The 22543-nt window shown below is 34.8% G+C and overlaps 1 protein-coding gene across 3 annotated transcripts in view; it reads right to left on the reverse strand.

Moving 5' to 3' along the window:
- The window catches only part of SLIT2 (slit guidance ligand 2), a 361018-nt gene that overhangs the window by 81392 nt on the left and 257083 nt on the right, over positions 1-22543 (reverse strand). For all 3 annotated transcript variants that reach the window (XM_073237782.1, XM_073237781.1, XM_073237780.1), the window contains 3 exons: positions 9537-9608; positions 8971-9042; positions 2570-2641 (listed from right to left, as the gene is read on the reverse strand). In XM_073237782.1, the coding sequence (XP_073093883.1) occupies positions 2570-2641; positions 8971-9042; positions 9537-9608 (216 nt within the window). The remainder of the gene's footprint in view (positions 1-2569; positions 2642-8970; positions 9043-9536; positions 9609-22543) is intronic.

Here is a 22543-nt window from a genome sequence, read left to right on the forward strand (position 1 = left end):
TGATTGTGTCTGAGCTTTTGTTTGTGCTGGACTCACCTGGAACATGCGTGGCCTGTTGTCCACTTTCCTCAACCTTCTGGCTTATCCAGACTTCACAGAAGGCCCACCCTTCCCAGCACATGACCTCCACCCAACTCAAGTATTCCTTCTCCTAGATTCCAAAGGAAGTGATCCAGTGGTCCTTAGTCTTGTCATCTATTTCACACAGGCCCACTTGTTTGTCGAAAGACAGATTAGGCTTTTGTGGGCAGAGGTTTTTTTTTTTTTTTTTTTTTCTATCACTATTTAGTTCAGTGCTTTAAGACTTTAACAAATATTTAGTAGCTCAAAAATGTGTGCTATGTGGTTGGGATTTGTATGCCTTATTACCTAACGCACTGAAAAATGTTTTCTCCTTGATCACAAGCATCTCTACCTCTGAGTAACATAGGGCATTTGTGTTCTATTGCTTGCTTTTTTAGGTATTCATGTACATGTAAAGCTATGACTTCCCTGTGGTGATTCTCCTTGCTGCCCTGCTTTTATCCCCCTTCAGAAGCCGAAGTTTCGGCTCTCTCTGTGGTCCACATGATACTTAAAAGCTTAGAGGCATGGATTGAGGGATGGAATGCTAAGTTCATTTCTCCCCACTCTGAGCCACAGGTCCTATAGACCATGGTCCCTAGTGTTAGCAAACTGAAGAGAGGAGTCAGAGAACAGAACATGTAGGACAAGGAAAAGGGGGGGGATCCTGGAAGACGACTGAAGAAGGTACTGTTCTGAGCATTTCGTGCTCACTTTACATTTGTGTGATCGAAAATTAGAGAAAAAATATACTGGACACCGATTTCTTTTGTTCTTTCCATTTACCTACTTTTTCTCAAATACCTTATCGGTTCAAGCAGATCTGAGATACTTAACCGAGTTCTCAGCTAGATGTAAAGAGGCAACTGTGTGGCATTAGTGGCTTCAGCCCTTCAGGCTTACGAAAGGGCTTTAATCTAGAGAGAAAACATTAGGCAGTGGAACAAAGGTGGTTTTTTAAGTAAGGTTTATCTACATAAGGATCCCATGGGTTTATTAATAATTTGTTACACTGACTTATCAATAAGTGAGTGTGGAAAGAAAAAAAAGACATTATTGTAAGTGTTCATATTAGGCAGGACAGTGGTAAAAAGAAATTGCAGGTAAATGTCAAGGAGAGTAAGGTTGGCAAAGTGTGACCAATGGCAGAGAAGAAATAAGAGAAGTATTTAGCCAGGCAGTACCTATAGTCAGGCAGTCCTTGGCTACTGCATCTAGCTGTACCTGTAATGTGTGCAGCTACCTATAATGGGTATGGAATCATTCTATAAAAGATCAGAAACTATTTACTAACTCAATTTCAAGGGTTAAAAAATTATTTGAGGTCCAAATAAAGTCATTTACCATGCATGACTCTTTGGTCCATTGTTAAATTGATTGATTGGGTTATGTAGCATTCAAAGTGGGGTGAGGGGAACAAATGGTGAGTACTACACATTGTAGGGGTATTGTTCTGTTAACAATTTGCTTCATGTGTACATGTGCGTGAAAACTGAGTTATGATAAAACATAGGCTTCTAGACTGTGATGGAAAGTTTAAAAGATAGATAGTAGGATGTAGTCATGAACATACATACATTCATCAAGTAAGGAAAAGGTCTACATTTGGGAAATTTGTGGGATTAGGAAAAAAATTTTACCAAAAGAAATGGCATAAACCTTCATGCCAACGAATGCATATGCCCCAAGGAGGAAATAATACTCTAAACTTCAGAATTTTGAGGCTGACTGTGATCTAGATGAGAGAAGTAATTACCTCATACTCATCTTTGCATCCACAGCAGCTAGGCCAACGTGTGCCCAAATGAGGTGTCTGGTGATCTGAACAGAATTTGATGATCCAACACAAATCTTAACGTTAGCATTTTTTTTTCCAATTTCCTTTTCATATATACTCATTAAAACAGCTGGGATCACATCTTATTTTGCTAATATGTATAGTAAATATTTCTTTTGAGGCAAATGAGTGATAGCTACTGTCTAAGCATAGGGGTCTTAAAAGATAAAATCCAGGGACTCACAGATAATTTTCTCACTAAAGACCAGCAGGAGTGTTCCTACTGTGTTCTGGCCTACTGAACACCATCCTTGTTTGGGGGATTTTATTCCAGTATTGTCTCTCCTGCATATTCTTTGGACAAAGATGGATAAACACACCATGATGTCTTTCTCCTTTCCAACTACTGTTTAATCAAGACAGAGACATTTCCCAAAGGGAAGAGATTACATAGGCTTCAATGACAGAGCAGCCAGGATGCATACATTGATGACAGTGTGGAGAGAAAGGTTTTGGGACAACTTCCAAGTTTTATGTCTTCAAATAAACCACCATCATTAATGTTAGTTCCAGTGGACAAGTCTTTTCCTTGTTTCATTAAGGAAATATTTCATTAAGCTATATCATTTTGGGACTGAACTTCTCTGAAGCTTCCACAAAAACAGGAGATAGTACACTGACCATAATAGAACATTTTCTTCAACAAATCAGAAACAAACAAATACTTACAGTAGCTGTAAGGAAAATAATCCTTCAAATAAACTTTTTGGGAGTTCTGTGATTTTATTTCCATAGAGGACACTAAAAGAAACATGATTCAAATGAAAAAAATATCAGATACTAAACCAGCATAACAAATTCATCAAACACATATATATTCAGGCATTTAGGAGATTCAGAAGCACTCCATAGATCACCAAAGTTATAGCTGAGTAAACAAATTTCAATTTAAATATATTTTTTATTCCTGACTATAGATCAGATATATACTATATACTTATGGTAGGAAGTTTAGAAAACAGAAAAACAAAGTAAAATTCACAAAAGTTAACACAATTTATAATTTTATTGCCCTTCCATGCAAATGTCTGATGTTGTCATGCATTTCTACACACTCACACACACACACACACACACACACACACACACACAGAGTTCATATGAAATGCGTACATACTGTCTATAACAAAAAAAGAATAAATGTGAAATCCATTGCTAATTAAAGGAATGAGTTTTCAGCTTATCATATTGATAAACAATGACAGAAATCCCCACAAAGAAAAGGCTTCTGTTAAACATAAACATATGTATTCTTGAGAAATGTAAGATATGTGGAGAAAGTGATCATTAATATGAACAAAGGAGAATTGTTGAAATATACATGTTTCCCAGGGAAATATGGATAGGAATGTATCCTTATGGTACCCACTTCTGTAGCCACTAAGTGCAAACACCACCGCTTAATTCCCCTAATGACACCTAGCATTGATTTGGGTATACAGTAACATTCTAATATTGAATTGATGAGTGAATGAGTGAACATGATTTTATGAGAAAAATGAAGAACTACACTAGCAGATGAACATATTAAGGGATAAATTAACAAAAAAAGATGAAATGAGAGGATTTCAACAGCAAATGAATGGAAATGGTCGATTCACGTTGGCTATTAAGTACAGGTCTGCAATGATGTCTGCCTACTTTTAATCCCCAAAAGTGGGGCACAGTAATCACATGTAAAAGACAGAAGTTACTTTTTTACTTTCTAGGGGGACAATATAGAAACATACATAAGGAACTGTAAAAATATTTACATAAATTTTAACTTAATTTCACTCTTAGGGGTTTACTAATCAGAGACAAACATGTTATTTTATGTACAAAATGTCAGTCAGGTCATAATTACTAACAGAAATTAAACACAAATCAAAGATATTCAAATCTCAAATAAGGGTATTGTTTAAATACATATTTCACACTGATAAAAATCACATGTTCAAGAATGCATAGTGACATGAAAGTGTTCATGATATAACATTAAGTTTTAAAAAAGCATAATACTAGGTAGTATATTATAGTATGATACTGATTCTGTTTAGAAAAATGTATACAGATATGCAGAGAAAATGTATGGAAAATCTCTGGATGGCAGGCAATTTGTTACCTAGAAGTGATTTGAATCTGCATCTATATATTTTTTTCTTTGTTTTTTTTTTAATACTCTCTACAATGAGATTATTTCTCTTGAAAACCAGAAAAGTATTCTTTTGGAAAATAAATAAATGGATGTCATAATGTGTAAAGGAAAAAGCTGAAATGAGAATCTAATAATTAATATTGGTAGCAATATATGCTTTGTTTGAAAAGGGAGAAATTAACAATACAAGATAGATGAATAAAAATGAGGGAAAAGCTGTTCTCTTCCAGGATGTTGGTTTATTTACAAAATATGAAGAAAATTCCCAAGGGAATAAAGCTAAGTACTATACTGTGTAAAGAGACATTCCATATGTATCTGATCCCAATGGTATATCTATTTAGTATAACATACAAATTCATACACATAGAATATAGATTTTTTTAAAGGTAAATTAAGTTTTAGATTAGATTAGAGAAGAAACAATTTAAAAAAATCAAAGAACAAAAGAGAAAATTCTATATGTCAGGATCAAAGAGATAATGGAATTAAAAAAGAATAAAGCAAGAATAAATGTGTGTTTTAATGTCAAGAGTAAGAGAACAGAGGGCTTTAGGAAACAAAAATGAGCTGACCAAGGTGGCACCGATACTGGATATTCAGTTCATTAATTCATTCAAAAGCAGGCACTGTGTACTTACTACATGCTAACAGCTTTGCTAGGTTTGAAGCTTGTTGTCCAATTAAACAGAATCCAGCTGAAGGAAATGAATAAAGTGTGTTTTCAAAGAGCAACCCCAAAAGAGCAACTCTGAATGTTGAAGGAATTTCACATTTTGAATCCATTGAGATTTAAAAAGGAAATAGGATGCATATAAATTTTAGGGGACTCCCTCATAAGAATTAAGAGGAAAATAAAAATAAAATAAATCCTGTTATTTGCAACAACATGGATGAATCCAGAGGGTATTATGCTCAGCAAATTAAGCCAGGTGGAGAAAGACAAATACCATATGATTTCACTTATTTGTGGAATATAAAAACAAAGCAAAACAGAAGGAAGAAAACAGCAGTAGATGCATAGAGACTGAAAAGTGATTAGTGGTTACCAAGGTGGAGGGGGAGGGGGAATAAAGTGGCACAACGATTTGCAATCGTGAATAAGCTGGTCACGGGGATGGTAGTCCAGCATGGAGAATATGCTTAGTGATTCTGTAACATCTTTCTAACGCTGATAGATAGTAACTTCACTAGAAGGGGGTGAGGGTTTGATAATGTTGGTAACTGTTGAACCACTGCATTTATACATTTGAAACCAACATAAGATTGCGTATCAAGATAGTTCAATAAAACAAAAAGAATTAAGAGTCAAATAATTCAGTAGAATGTTATTCACTTTGCTTCAAAGGTTGGCTCAAATAGCATGAAAGGAGGACCAGCAAGGGGGTGTGTCATATTTATATTGTGAAACTATCTTTTTCCAACAAATTATTTTTTTCTTTAAGATCATGTTAAAAAATAGATGTCTATTGCTAATGACACAATTTGTGTACATGGGGGGATAAAGGAAAAAAATCAAAAAAGGATGCAGGGAATCTGTGTGGGCACTATTTCTGTATAGACTATGAAATCAAAGATAATATAATAAAGAAATATTAAATGTGACAGGAATGAGATCGCTCTACAAAAATGTATAGCAATACTAGGGCTGGCGACAGTTTCCTAGACACAGAGATATCAAAATGGCAGCAAAGAAAAAGAAGTTAAAAATATCAAAAATGTAAAGACCAGGACAGAAAATTTGGATGACAGTCACGAAAATATGGCCAAAATCTATAAAAAGGGGGAAAGACATATCATCACATAAAGATAGAAAGTGCAAGAAGATCAAAGAAAATATGCACTACATTCATATGAGGGAAAGAAAATTTAAAAAGTAATTGCAAATTAAAATGAATTTAGCTGCAAAGAAAATAAATAGTTGAGGGATTTAAATCCAAATACTATGAATGACAACTTGGGTAGCTTCTCTACAGTCTTCTTATATAAGAGTTATATGCAACAACTATATACAGTGTGCAATTATGCTGATAAGATAATTGTTTTAGAGTCCATTGGAATAGGGAATTCTAACAGCAGCTCTTCCTGTACCTGCTACTGGAAGGCAGGCTGAGTCCTAGACCCAGCCTCACCTTTGTGAGCTTCGACTTTCAGGATAGTAGGATTTAGAGAGCACTGGAGGCCAGACTTTGAAGTCTCCTGTCCTTGTTGAATGTGGGCAGAAATCAGAATCACTGAAGAGAAAACATATTCAAATAGACTATAAACTGGCTATCATGGAAAAGATGCTATGGATAGACTATTATTCAAATAAATATCGAAGAGCTATGCTTGTAAAATAAAAACACTGTGTATTTGGGAATTAAACCACTATGCCGTTTTTTAAGGAGTATAGTAAAGAGGAACAGAGGGTGCTATATTGCTATATTTTCATTTTCATTGAAAACCAGTAGGAACATGTAAGGTGCTGGGCAGGAGAGTTAACATCCATCTAAGAAAAGACTGTAGGAATTATAGATTTAACCATCAAAATCAAAATACAGCAATCTTTCACTGTAGACTTCTGTGGAATTTGGGAGGTAGGTAGTGAGGAAATCAGAAAAAGTTAAGCACAGTAGTTTGCGAGGAGTTAATGAAAACAAAGAGGAAAACCATAATGGTGAGGGTCTGAGGGTATAAAAATTCCCTGGGATAATTAAAATCCAGAACATACACATCAGTAAGTATCAGGAGAAGAATCTGCCAAGGCCATATCTGGTATCTTTTAAATCTTTAGTCTGTGCTTTCACAAAGCCAGCCGAGGAGTGACGTCATTCCCGTTTTGAGAGATGGGATAACTGAAGCACAGCGAAAATCATAACTAGCTCAGCTCTGTACGTAGTAAAGAGAGAGCATTTGCTCACAAGCTACCTGGTGTCCTCAAGTTACATGCTTAGCCAGGACGCTATACTACCACAACACTTCTTATTCTGTTAATATACGAGGAAGCTTCCAGCCAGTAAATGGAAAACACGAAAAAATGTCTATGGACAATGGTTAATATACTGGTATGCTAAATTCTTAAGAAATCATGATTAACTATTATAAAAGTTTTGTGGATGTCACAGTGAGAGCAATAAAAAGCACTGAGGATAAAACCATTCAATAAATACCTTATTCTGAATGATATTTTGTTAACAATATGTAGTATATTAAATTAAACAAGATTACTATACAAAATCTATACAAAATTACATAGCAATAATATGTAATAAAATAAGTGTTATAAAAAATAAATGAATGTCAAGAGAATGCTTTTCTAAGAGCCCACGAAGAGCGAGATCCCAGTCCAGTAAGCGTGCTCTTTCCCATGTGCTTTTCTTTTACTATTTGCTACTAGTTTATTACATGTATATAGACTAGTAAAAATTTATAATACAATCCCTAATTATAACTATATATATATAACTGTATCACAAAATATGTTGTGATAAATGATAAATTAGACATTCCATTTATTCATTTAGTATTTCTTTCTAGCATTTGTTTTAATCCTCATAACCCCAAAAGTGTCAAATAGCATTATTAAGATAAGAGAGCTTCATAGCAAACTGTGAGCAAGCAAATATAAGATTTCTCCAACCATTTCTCTCTCTCATGACATTGAATGGCTATCTTTGAGGCACAGATACTCCAAGGGGTATTGATTTGACTTCTGTTCTGTCCTTTTGTATGGCCAGGAGGTTGTATTTGCTTTGAATAGTATTACTGTCTAGAATGGTGTAACACAGTTTGACTGGGTGAGTTAATTGAATTTTACATGGAAATTTGTTGTTTTAGAATCTGACCGGCCAATGTGAGATCAATACAGGATGCCACTCTACGTTTTCTGCCAGGAACTGTTCTCTCTAAAACTGGACTTCCTATGGTAAAGACAAAAAACTCCAAACAGAAAAGAAAAATGAACCTAAGTAGATACTGCCTGTGAAGTGAGTTTTCCACTTTTCTTCCAAGACATTGTAGTTTTCTGAGCAGCCCAGCATAGCAACATCCATTTCCATGTAACTAGGTGAGCACTTCACCTAGTCCTCTCCTTGGTCTGGTGAGAGTGAATTGTCACATAAAGCCCAGGTGCTCATGGGTAAAGTGGAATTCTCACTGGCTACCCCAGCTCTGAAATTCCTGAGTGTTCTGCAGTAACGCACCTCGATAAGATCCCTTCTCTAAGCATCAGCCCTTAAAAAAAGACATGTCAGCCTCCATTTACAGACTTTAAAATTAAAATTTGAAATAAAGGTGTCTTAACTTGGTAGACTTCTGAAGATGTTCTACAAGTTTGAAGGAATAACAGTCTTTATCCATTTATTTTAAAACCACTTTAACTTACATAGCTATCTCCCTGAAAGTCCTTTGACATGAAAAAGCTCTCATACTTTCTTATCTTGGTTCTTGGGAGAGATTACAGCTGGTTCTTTCAGGGAAGTCTCACGTAATGAAGCAGGGAGGTGAGAGGGCTTCTCACCAGTTATCTTCAACTGTTCTCTGCCAGACTCCACCCAGCATCACTCTAAAGGCAAGTTTACTGTCCCCAGAGGCAGTGGCTATCAGTTTAAGGATTATAAATACAACACTGACCAGAGCAGTCCAAAATAAACATTTTCCCTTTCTTTCAGAAACAAGAAATTGTCCAGAAAAGGGGCTATTACTCTTGTTCTCTAAACAGCAAAATTATTAAATCCCAAAATATATACCCCTAAAAACTGGCTGATTTTAGTGACAGGTAGCAGACCTCCATAAAAAAAGGGCAGAATTCATTGATTAATAGCAATTGATAGTATTAATATTTCGTAGTAAAAAACTTCAAGGAATGTTTTTCTTAAATCCAAATGTTTAAAAACAAAGCCACTATTAGTTGTGTATTGTGCTTTCCTTGGACAATGTGTTCAATACTTACAGTGAATTCAGAGAGCGTAGTCCTTGGAAAGCATCTGGTGCTAGTTCAGAGATCTGATTATTGCTCAGGTCGCTAAGATTAGAAATACGGTTAGGTTAAATTAAATAGAATGTCAGTGATATTTACTGCAGGAGAAAGCTATTTATTGCCTTTACATGTCAATTTTGTACCTACCTATCAATACATGTATAAAATTTGCAACATAAAACATTTGGGGCACCATAATTTTTTTAAACCATACTTTTGTATCAATTGTTGGCTATTTTCTTAAATTATTATAAAAGATACCAGGTCTTATTTCTGAAAATAGGACATCAAAGATTTGATTGTGTACTATAGTAACCATGTACATTCATACTGGTGTGAGTCAATTGGTTTAATTAGAGAGAATTAAAAAATATTACATATAACTTTTGACATAATATTATAGAACTAGTGAACAGAGTCATATAACAAAATATTAAGCTGTCAAACACTTCAATATTCATACTTAAAGGATGTCTTTGTACAGTCATGACCTATATGATTTTAAAAATTACATATTTTCCAAAATATTATTCACTCACATTCTTCTAAGCTTTTTATATGGTGAGAAAGCTCCAGGAGGGATGATCTTGATTGAGTTCTGTTCCAAACGTCTGCAATGAGAAAATTCAGGCATTAAATGGAAACGTGAGATCACAGATATGTCTAATTCAAGCCCAAGATTCATGTCAAGAAACAAAGTTGATTCTCTTTATGGGTGGTATTTTTTTTTCTTCAAAAAGACTACTAAAATAAATTGTGCTGTGACTTAAATGTGCAATGAGATTGGGAATAAAAACAAGGCAATTATAAAAACAATAAAAATATTCTGATTTTTAACCATTCCAGGGCCATTAATATTTAAGTCTGGACTTTGTATAAAAGAGAAAGTACCTGTAAGAAACTAACTTGGGAGTACATTTCAATAACCTTACTATCAGGAAGAGAACTATGCAGTAACACTGAATAGATGTATCACATATTTTAGAGATAATTATAACTCTTCCATAAGGGAAATTACTGTTGACTATTAAATTTTATAAACCTTTTATTTCCTCTACAGAACATGTATTATAGGTTGAAAAAAACTACTATACTCAGAAAATTAATTTTCAAGTTTCTTATGAGGCAAGATCTTAAATTCTAAGTGTCTAAGTGCTGTAGGTATTTTGATTCGTTATGTGAATATTTCATGTGAAAACTGCTGCAGCAAAGTGCACTCAAACACAACTGAAGTATTTTTATGATGCACTAAAATCAGACAGTTCGAAAATAACTCTTTGGTATTATTTACTCTATGGCTCTGCTCACAGAGAAAGACAAGATTTTACTCACCTTAGTTATGAAAGACAGAGAGAAATAGATTTCATTACGTGTTTTGCTAAATGCTTTAGTCCATTAATAAAGCTCACCTCTCAGCCACATTTCAATCCATATAAATATCTTAATAAACATTTCCAGTCCCCCACCCCACTTCTTTTCTGCTCTGTAGCCCAGACAGATGACTCCTGTGTCCCATATATTTCAGGCTCCTTGCCAACTAGCTGTTGTGAAATTGGCCCTTTAAAGAGAGGCACTGCTGGGGATGAAGGTAGGAAGAGGGGAGAAGCCAGGATATTCTCTCCTGCTTTATGTCAGGGGATGTGCTCAGCAGTGGTCCCCCTTACTAATTTCAGCTCCTGCTGCGGTCACCTCCTGTCTTTGTATAACATCACTTTCTTCTTAGATCTTTGTAGTCTTGGGGGTGAAATCACCTTTCTAATCTCTGTGTCATCTCCTACAACTGTTCATTCTTTATATTACATCTCTCCATTGAAATACCTAGCATGAGCTCCATTTTCCCACCTGGCTTTAAAAATATATATACATAAACATAGATATGTGTATATACTTATATTGGTATAGTTTTATACTTATGTATAAATACACTGACAATACATATATTGACTATATATGTACCCTATACATTGGTTCATTCTTACCAAATGTTGGTAATACTTTAATATATATGTATTACCAATGTTTAATGAACATCAAAAAAAAAAATATCCCTAGCAGGCTAGTCAAATTGCCTAAGTTTTGGTCTTTTCTGATTCCAAACTCCTTCTAGGGTCTCCTTATTTCTATACACAATGGGTTTCTTCAATTGTCCTTGCTCTTGAACTTAGTGTAGCACATGATATTGCTAGCAACCCTTCTTTTGACTGTGATGTTGTATGCCTCTGGTCCTCAGTCTACTTTTCTCTTTGCTTTCTATATCATTTCCTATATCACTAAAATTTTTGGAAGATATTTTAATAGCTTATAACATCCAATTATCACAATAGACCATATTTCCATAATAATTCTCTATTATTAGCCATTTATGTTAGTAATAATTTTGCATTATTATTAATAACATTGCTTAGATACTTTAAGATAACTGAAGCATGGCCTCCTTTGAAGCCTTATTTTATTATTTCAGGTATCCCAGTGAATTCTAGTCATTTTTCACATATACCTCGACCCCCAGGTTGTTGGCTCCTCAGGGAAGATTTACCCCAGAAGACAAGACACAAATTGCATGAAGAAAATATGGATTCAGTATCTAGGTCTTAAGAAAGGGTTCTTTTTTCAAAACTCTAAATATGACAAAGGAGATTTAAATCATTTCACTGTTCCATTATTGATTAGAATATTGTAAATTGATGCTTTAGAGATATCCTTTTTTCCGGCCGTGATCAATCCTTAGAGTTAGATTTGAAGAAGTTTAAAATGTAATCAATGGACACTAATAAATGGAAACTCATCCCATGCTCATGGCTAGGAAGAATTAATATCGTCAAAATGGCCATCCTGCCCAAAGCAATATACAGATTTGATGCAATCCCTCTCAAATTACCAGCAACATTCTTCAATGAATTGGAACAAATAATTCAAAAATTCATATGGAAACACCAAAGACCCCGAATAGCCAAAGCAATCCTGAAAAAGAAGAATAAAGTAGGGGGGATCTCACTCCCCAACTTCAAGCTCTACTACAAAGCCATAGTAATCAAGACAATTTGGTACTGGCACAAGAACAGAGCCACAGACCAGTGGAACAGATTAGAGACCCCAGAAATTAACCCAAACATATATGGTCAATTAATATTTGATAAAGGAGCCATGGACATACAATGGCAAAATGACAGTCTCTTCAACAGATGGTGCTGGCAAAACTGGACAGCTACATGTAGGAGAATGAAACTGGACCATTGTCTAACCCCATATACAAAGGTAAACTCAAAATGGATCAAAGACCTGAATGTAAGTCATGAAACCATTAAACTCTTGGAAAAAAACATAGGCAAAAACCTCTTAGACATAAACATGAGTGATCTCTTCTTGAACATATCTCCCCGGGCAAGGAAAACAACAGCAAAAATGAGCAAGTGGGACTACATTAAGCTGAAAAGCTTCTGTACAGCGAAAGACACCATCAATAGAACAAAAAGGAACCCTACAGTATGGGAGAATATATTTGAAAATGACAGATCCGATAAAGGCTTGATGTCCAGAATATATAAAGAGCTCACACGCCTCAACAAACAAAAAACAAATAACCCAATTAAAAAATGGGCAGAGGAACTGAACAGACAGTTCTCCAAAAAAGAAATACAGATGGCCAAGAGACACATGAAAAGATGCTCCACATCGCTAATTATCAGAGAAATGCAAATTAAAACTACAATGAGGTATCACCTCACACCAGTAAGGATAGCTGCCATCCAAAAGACAAACAACAACAAATGTTGGCGAGGCTGTGGAGAAAGGGGAACCCTCCTACACTGCTGGTGGGAATGTAAATTAGTTCAACCATTGTGGAAAGCAGTATGGAGGTGCATCAAAATGCTCAAAACAGACCTACCATTTGACCCAGGAATTCCACTCCTAGGAATTTACCCTAAGAACGCAGCAATCAAGTTTGAGAAAGACAGATGCACTCCTATGTTTATCGCAGCACTATTTACAATAGCCAAGAATTGGAAGCAACCTAAATGTCCATCGGTAGATGAATGGATAAAGAAGATGTGGTACATATACACAATGGAATACTACTCAGCCATAAGAAGTGGAAAAATCCAACCATTTGCAGCAACATGGATGGAGCTGGAGAGTATTATGCTCAGTGAAATAAGCCAAGCGGAGAAAGAGAAATACCAAATGATTTCACTCATCTGAGGAGTATAGGAACAAAGGAAAAACTGAAGGAACAAAACAGCAGCAGAATTACAGAACCCAAAAATGGACTAACAGGTACCAAAGGGAAAGGAACTGGGGAGGATGGGTGGGCAGGGAGGGATAAGGGGGGGGAGAAGAAGGGGGGTATTAAGATTAGCATGCATGGGGGGAGGGAGAAAGGGGAGGGTGGACTGCACAACACAGAGAGGACAAGTAGTGACTCTACAACATTTTGCTAAGCTGATGGACAGTAACCGTAATGTGGTTGTTAGGGGGGACCTGATATAGGGGAGAGCATAGTAAACATAGTATTCTTCATGTAAGTGTACATTAAAAATTAAAAAAAAAAAAAAAAAAGAAAGAAAGAAAAGGGGGATTACTCCTTAACAGGATAAAACTATTGGTAAATCAAAGATCAACGCATGCTTTAAATATCCTTAATGTTGATCACTTAAAGGGTGTCAGATGATCAGCTATGGAGGTACTCTTTTCTGATAATATTCCTTTCTCTTAATTAAAAAAAAAAAAAAGCAGTTACTGTGTGCTGACCTCCAATGAGTTCTGCACAGTGGTATAGAGGGCATGTCAAAGTGTGGGCAAAGGGTCTGTTTGTTTCTACGCAGAAGATCAAGGCCTAGCTTGGATACCCAGAAAATGAACTAAGATACGATATGAGGAGGAGCTTCCGGCATCAGCACTCTCTGGAGGACTCGTGCCGGGGGATGATCATCAAAAAGCCTCCACAGGGATCCGGACGATGCTGCGGTTGTGGCTGCATCCACCCCACCGTCTCCTGGGCTTGCCATAGGAATGAGGAGGGAGATGTCTAGGCTGGCATGTGCATACAGTGAGACAACGAATTTGACCAGATCTGTACTGTTGGAACTCAACCAGGAGTTGGGAGGGGTGCAAGTTGTAGCACTCCAAAATCTCATGACTATAGACTATCTATGGTTAAAAGAACATATGGGATGTGAACAGATCCCAGAAATGGGCTGCTTTAATTTGTCTGATGGTTCAAGTACAGTTGGACAATATCCATCATATCATAGATAAATTTTCACAAATGCCTAGGGTGCCTAAATGGTTTTCTTGGCTTCACTGGAGATGGATGGTAATTATAGATTTGCTTTGCTTATGTCACCGTATTCCTATTATGTTAATATGTGTGTACAAATTAGTTAGTAGTTTAAAACCTATACATACTTAAGGTACTATACAAGAAGATATGTCAAAGAAATAATCAATCTTCCCATGTTTCCTTCCATATGCTACATCTATAGCTTTTCTTCTTCCTTCCTAATTACAACCCTTAAATAGAATTCGTGCCTCATATCAAATTTACCGAGTATCATAATTCCTCCAGGTGGTAAAGATACCTCGAGACAAGTGCTGGGCATAGAAGCCACAGGGCATAAATCTGCAAAGAAGTAAAAAGCTAACCTTTTCAAACAATATGGCTTCTCTCTCACTTACCAACTTTACATTTCCCTGTATGGCCCCGGAAGATGACTGGTTAGCCAGAGACGGGTAAGATTCCTCAAGGGAGGAACAACCTAAGACAGGCACAGTCGCAGGGGGGCCATCAGGTGAGAAATTGGGATCAACAGAGGTGAGGCTCAGAACCTCACCCCCCCTGCTTTGAGAGAAATCTTCTGCATCCATGGATGTTTTGCTGCCCTTGTCTAGCCTGGATTAATACTTAGTCCATAGGCACACACCTGATCATCTGATCATCTACATTTGCCCTCTTACAACACTAAACTATGTTTTCTACCTTTATCTTGCATCTACCTACCACTTCAGCATTTTATTAAAAATAAAAATAATAATAATAATAAAGGGAGAAATGTGGGATCAACATATAAATCAAGTACAAAAATCAAACGAATATTCATATTTGACCTGATTGTTTATAGGTCATAATGCGTGATCAAAACCGAAAGTTTCTGTGATGAATGCCCTTGTACTGTTCACCACGTAAGAATTTATTCACTATGTAAGAATTCGTTCACCATGTAAGAACTTGTGCGTTATGCTTCAGAAGATTGGAGACTGACGAGAATTAGGCTTGAGATGGATTAATGATTGTACATTGAACATTGACCCCCCCATACTGAATTTTATTGTTGTTAACAACCATTTGATCAATAAATATGAGAGATGCCCTCTCAAAAAAAAATGTAATCAATGAAAATATATGAAAACAGGCTATAGACAGAATACTACTGACTATAAACTTTCTTCAAATCTAGACCAATGAAACATCATTTCATTCTTTACTCAAAATATACAATGCCATGATGAGAGAAAAATAAAAATTCTTAGTAACTAGTAGGTTTAACGGTAATGCAAAACCAGTTCATATAATTACTTTTTACACATATCATTTCAGATTCTTGAAAATAAGAAAAGCAGTAATCATTTCATTCATTCATTGTCCCTTTGGTCTCTGTAAGATATTACGCTATATGGTTAGAACTCAAAGGTGATCAAAAGCAAACAGGTACATGTTCTCATAGAAGTTTCACTGGCAAACTAATTTTGAAGTTACATTTTCAACTAATTTGTTCAATACAAGTTCTTAAAAAATGTTCTGATTAGCACTGAGACTGAGATACCAACAACATTAACTCACAAATGTGGCCAAACAATTCTATGATTTAGTATAACTGGAGAGTTTCCCTACAACTGTAAAAATTTATTATTTAAAAGTTTCAGAACCTAGAATACTTGTAATGATCACTAATTGTTCTAATGCTCTTCAAATACTTATTTTATTATGATTATTTATATGTTTGATCTACAATTAATTTCATTGATAAATATGGCCACTCAATAGACAAAATGAAAAGATATATAGTAAGTGAGGCCATGTAGTTTTTTAGAAAATGCATGCACAAAACATTATAAAAGAATTCATGATGAAAAAGTGTTAAATTTTATATGCAAAAACAGTAATTCAAGCATAATCTAAAAATGCTGCATGTATTATTCATCATTGCAATGTACCATGACTTAGTGTTCACATTGCAAACCATTTCATATACAACATATGCAACAGAAAGCTGAACAATGACATATACAATGGATTTGCTTGCTTTTCTGTATCTATTTACTTCTAACCTTGTTCCAGAAAAAAAAAACTGTTTGAAACAGTGTTATATGGTTATTTACATTGACTCAGCAACTAATTGGCTTTTATGGCAACATCCCAGCAGTCCATTAAGGCAAAGCATAATTGACTCCTTCATTCAGAGACAGATTTTCAAGCAGGAAAATATTCTACCACTGGCAAATGTCAAACAATAAATTTAAAGTGTTCCAAAAAATGCCCATTTTCTCTTCTTTAGTGGGCAAACAATATACTAATGTGTATATTTAAACTGGCAGGTCTCTAGGACCTTATTTTCCATTGCAAGAATTTTAGAATATATTTGATAAACTACAAACAGCCCACATTTCAAATAGCATCCTTACTTCTACAAAATAAAGGGGAAAGTATTTAAACCAGACTTCACAAAATAAGGAAGAAAAATTGTAATAAAGTTTTCAGGTGAAGGTTTAAAAATAAGTAAATGAAATGTAGATTTCTTATCTTTCCTTCCTCTATAGAATATTCTACTTTAATAGCATAGAATCTGATGAATTTTATAGATGGCAAATTTAAGTCCATTGTTCTATGAAGAATCTAATTAAAAATATTCCTGGCGTACAAAAACAGATAGTGTAATGCCTAAGATATATTTGCATGCTGTGGATAAAATCCACCATAATTAAAAGCTTTCCACATGCTCGTCCTTCAGAGAAAGAAAATTCAATATTCTGAATTTCAAAGTAAAAATAGAATTAGAAACTGAAGAAGGGAGGGAGAAAATTCTATATACCATATACTACGAGGAAGCCTTTTTTATGTAAAAATAGAACTAGAACCTTTGTTGCCATAGAATTTATGTGAACAATTCCAAAACATTTCATCACTTTGTATATTATTTTTATATATACACAGAAATACACATATACAAATATATGTCTGTATATATAAATATATCTGTATCTTTATGTATATATATGTGTGTGTATGTATTCATATTCCCCATCTGCTTTCCATATATATATGGAAAAAAACTGCTTTTCTCATAAAAGCAGTTTTCTGTTCCACTTCATCAAAAGCAGAAGGAAATCTTAGTTAGAAATTCAGTGAGATAAGAAAATGGAGACAGTTTTCTAACTGCTTCAATCAATATATTTAAAAGTATATTTAACCAATAAAGACCTCCCCACCACTCACATACATTTTTCTTTTGCTCTTGTTCTCTAATTATTGCTTTTTTATAAATTATACAGTCTTCACAGTTTGAGGCTTCCTAAAGAATGAACTGCAATCAATATATATCACTTTCTGGTGCCTATTTCAAAGATGATAGAAAGTAGAAAATTGTCAATAAATCTCTCCTTAGAGCATGAGACCATGCAGGTATAACCGGACTATGGCATATAAACTACTCTACTACAGTTATCAGTGAGCATCAGTAGGATATATAACTCAGCGTAATTGGGCAATTAAAAGCCAACTAGTTCTGAAGCCATTTGCAAGATACAAAATGATATTAGTTTATTTTTAATGACATTTTCAGCTCACTAGTGTTCAATTCTCAGGCATTGTTTTCAACATTTTTCAAATTAAATTATTTTGACAAAACATACAAAATAACATCCACATACCAAAGCTGAAACCACTTACCCCAAGAGGTATTTATGTTTTCTCTATGTGTATGCATGAATATAAAAATGTAATTCAGTGATTAAAACTATGAGCTTAATAGAGACTTGGATTAAATTCTGGACCTGCCACCGATCAGGCTCTGTGAACCTTTTGCAAAGGACACTTTGTTTCTCTGTGTTTCAGCTTCTCTTTCTGAAAAATGAGGAAACTAAAACCTACTATCTAGAATGTTTTGGTAAAAACAACAGGATGAAGAAAAAAACATATGGCATGTTTTTTCTTGCACAAAAAAATGGTGAAAGAATAAAAAGATGTATATATGCAATCACACTTACATAGCATCACATAAGAGCATATATAACATATATTAGTCACACACATAACACTAAACACACAGATTATATAAAAGAATAAATCTGATACATGATTTAATCTCTAGTGTGAAATAAATATATATGGTTCTAAAACACATTTTTAAACAAGTGGGCAGTTTAGATTTGCAGAAAACTCAGTAGCTGTATATTAAACATAGACACACATCCATCCTTCACATGGCGGCTGAAAGATATATATGGTTGCAATTTCCACAATCAATATGATTAAAATAAAGCATTTCTCTAATTTGGAAACTGTTCTAGAAACTGAAGAAGTTTTTACAACACCAGTAACGTTTGAGTTTGGATTGACTGTATCTGTAACAAACAGCCCAGATGTTGATTATACATGGCAATAAAACTGACAGTTCTTTGCATTTTCCCCATCTGCTTTTAACGTAAATGGCAAAAACAGCTGCCACAGAATAGAACATAGATTTAACAGCGAAGGGGAGGGGTGTGGAGTGACTCTAGCTTCTGAATCTTGGACTGCTTAGGGCAGCCAAACATTCCCATCAGGGTGAACACCAATGAACATTTGTAATGGAGGAAGCAGCAATATTCCTTTGACATTAGGGATTCTCTTGCCTGTTACATAATTATTCTAAAATAAGTATAGTGGTTTATATTTCTGGAATGTCACCTCTAACTTTAGCAGTAAATGCGTGCTCTTGACATCCTTCATATGCCCCTACATAAAATGACCCAAGATATTTTAGATTAGAATATTATTTCTGTTAGTTTATGGCAGCCTTTAGTACTTTGTTAGGTTTAATAAATACCTTCAGCAACCGAGTGAATATTTGCCTCTATAGGGCTATACTTTGCATATAGCTTTCATTTTTGTCTTAGGACTTAGTCCGTATGAATTGATTATCAGTCATCTCTGCCATGGGATGAGTTGTTCCTGAAAATTGTCCATTTCTTTAACTTTATTTTCTTTCTTGTGATGTCATCCTATGGTACATTCCTCTGAGTGTAGATTCAATTGATATTTTCATAGTAGAATTAAGTTTTTTTCTATTTGGTCTTTAAGCATTTAAAACATGACAAAAATGTGTGTGTGTGTCTGTGTGTCTGTGTATACCTATTGACTTCATATTTCTGACCATGACCTTCATGTATGTATTTACATGGATGTCTATTCAAATACAAAGATAGATTCAATACACACAATTACATGGCTTAGATTTAGAAGGAAAAAGTAGACTTAGGCACATGACTCGCTGATTTCAAGAGGACAGAATATAGTTTCATAATGTCAGTAATGTTTTCAAATATACTTTTTCTTTAGGACTCCAAGAAAACAAAAAAGAAGTTCTGCTCTTTCATTACTCATTAATAACTAAAACATTTTGGACACTTTGAGTAAAGCACTGAGCTAAATCCCCCCATTTGGTAATAATTTTAGTTTTAAAACATTATGCAAATAGTCTATATACATCACTTGTTGGACATTATTGCTCAAGGAGTATATAGCAATTTACATTCTCCCCAACCCTGCACTGAGTTACTCTCCAAGCGACCCATTATCTTTTCCCTCATGTTTAAATACTGTTATCACTATTAGTATTTACACCATACAAATTTTCAAATTCATCTTTCCAGATGATTATATATTCCTAAATATAAATGACAAGTTATTTGTCTGAGAATGAATGATATGCTTACTCTATCACAGCTGTTTTCATTTTTGTGTTCAAGTCTACACAGGTCTTATTTTGCATCTGATGAATCTCTACTTTTTTTCCTGTAGAAGTTTTTTGGGAATCAACCACACCATCACTAGGTTCACTTCTGGGACTAACCTTTCATTACCATCTGCTCCTAAGCCTGCCTTTGTCCCGTCTTATAGAAACTGTCACTATCATTCTCAGCAGAGCCACACCACTCTCCACTCAATGTTAGATTTTTCTAACTAAAAAAGCTACTTACGCTATTATTCTGCTAAAAAATTTTCCTTGTATCCTTTTGTTATTATGACAGGTAATTCTCAAGATTAGGCTTACATTTTATATTTTAGCAATAAAAACTATTTTAATTTTCTCAAAGACAGACTACATCTCACTTTTCTTGGCCTGTGCACATGTTCTTCCCTTTGTCTAGAAAGCCCTCCATTTCTCTGCCTGCAAAAATATCCTTTTACCTGAAGATCCCTTGATTCTCCCAGGCAAACCAGGTGTTTCTTTCGCTGAGTTCCCTGCACAGGTGTATTTTATTACTTATCATACAGTTTTAAAGTTCTGTTTGTGTAAAGATTCAATTCTCTGCAGTGTAAACATGTTGAAGGCTGGAAATAAATCTTTTCATCTGTAATTTCTGATGCAGAGTTAGTACTCAGAAAGTATTTGTTGAGTATGTAGTACTTGAAAAAAATGCTATTTTTCCACATGTCCTTCTTCTGTCACAGTAATACACCTAAGACTCTTTCTTTGGACTTGGAAAGGGAAACCCACTTGGAGTTTCTTTCTGGCCTTTCCACTTCAATTCCACTCTAGTCATTTAATGTTTCTTTTTACCAACTTATTTATAATTTTACCACACTCATTTTCACTCAACTAATATTACCAAAGTTTGATTCAGTCTTCTATGTTTTTCTATAAGAAAGCCATTATAGCTTCTGCTTAAGTGATCACACAACATCTCAACAAGGAAATGACATATAAAGTATGTGTGTATAAACACATACAGCATATATGTTATGTGTATCACTATTTTTGTGAAATTAGGTACAAATAAGAAATAAGTAAGGAAATAAAAAAGACAGCCAACAGAATGAGAGAAAAAATTCACAAATCATACATCTGATAGGGGGTTAATACCTAAAATGTACAAAGAATACATATAATTCGATAGCAAAAAGAGCAAATAATTCAACTAAAAAATGGGCAAAGAACCTGAACATTGTCCCAAAGAAAACATATAAATGAACAAGCGGTACATGAAAAGGTAATCAACATCACCAATTATCAGGGAAATGCAAAGCAAACCACAGTGAGATACCAGCTCAAATTTGTTAGAATGGCTCTTATCAAAAAGACAAGAGATAAAAAGTGCTGGTGAGGATGTGGAAAAAAGGGGACCCTTGTGCACTCTTGGTGGGAAGATAAGCTGGTACAACCACTATGGAAAATAGTATGGAAGTTCCTCCAAAAATTACACATAGAGCCACCAAATGAGCCACCAAATTCCACTCCTGGGTATGTACCTGAAATAAATGAAATCGGTACCTTGAAGAGACATCTGTACCCTCATGTTCACAGCAGCTTTATTCATGAGAACTAAGATACGGAAACAACTTAAATGCCACACACACACACACACACACACACACACACACACACACACACACACTAGAATATTATTCATTCATAAAAAGAAGGAAATCCTGTAATTTGTAATAACATGGATGAACTTGGAGGATATTATACTAAGTGAAGTAAGCCAGACAGAGAAAGACATACAGTATATTCTATTACTTATATGTGCAATCTGAAAAATAAAGCCAATTTCACAGAAACGAGAACAGAATGGTGGTTGCCAGGGATTAGGGGAGGGGAGAATAGGGAGATGCAGGTCAAAAGGTGTAATCTTTCCACTATAAGAAGTTGTCAGGATCTAATGTACACCACAGTGATGATAGTTAACAGCATAGTATTTTGTACTGGAAAGTTGCTGAGAGTAGATCTTAAGCGTTCTCACTACAAAAAATAAAAAGAGTAAAGTATGTGAGGTGATGGATGTGTTAATTATCTGGATCTTGGTAAACATATCGAAACATTGCACTGTAACTTCAAACATACACAACTGTACTTGTCAATCATTAACAAAACTGAAAAAACAGAAACAAGTTGAGGGGAAAAGGTACAAATAATTTTCTTACCATGAATTCATATTCTTAATAAAAATGGGTTTTCTTCATGGAATGGATAGATAGCTTTTTAGGGATGATTACTAATTTCATTCCAATAGAAATTGAAGATTGTTCAAGATATGTGTATACAATTGAGAATTCTACCAAAATACTGATGAAAACACTCTAATATTATTAGTGAACAATCATAATTGCCAATGGATCTGCAAGTATAGTTTAATCTATAAATTTATTTTACATAATTTATCTTGCCCTATTTGCACTAAGTGCGGCTACTGATAATTAAGAATTAATGTGAGATGTTTTTTCTGAGGGAACACCATAGAGATCTGCATGTATACTGAATAATGAATTAGCTCTGCATTTTGTAGG

This window comes from Manis javanica, chromosome 5 (assembly GCF_040802235.1).
Source record: "Manis javanica isolate MJ-LG chromosome 5, MJ_LKY, whole genome shotgun sequence".
Lineage (NCBI taxonomy): Eukaryota > Metazoa > Chordata > Mammalia > Pholidota > Manidae > Manis > Manis javanica.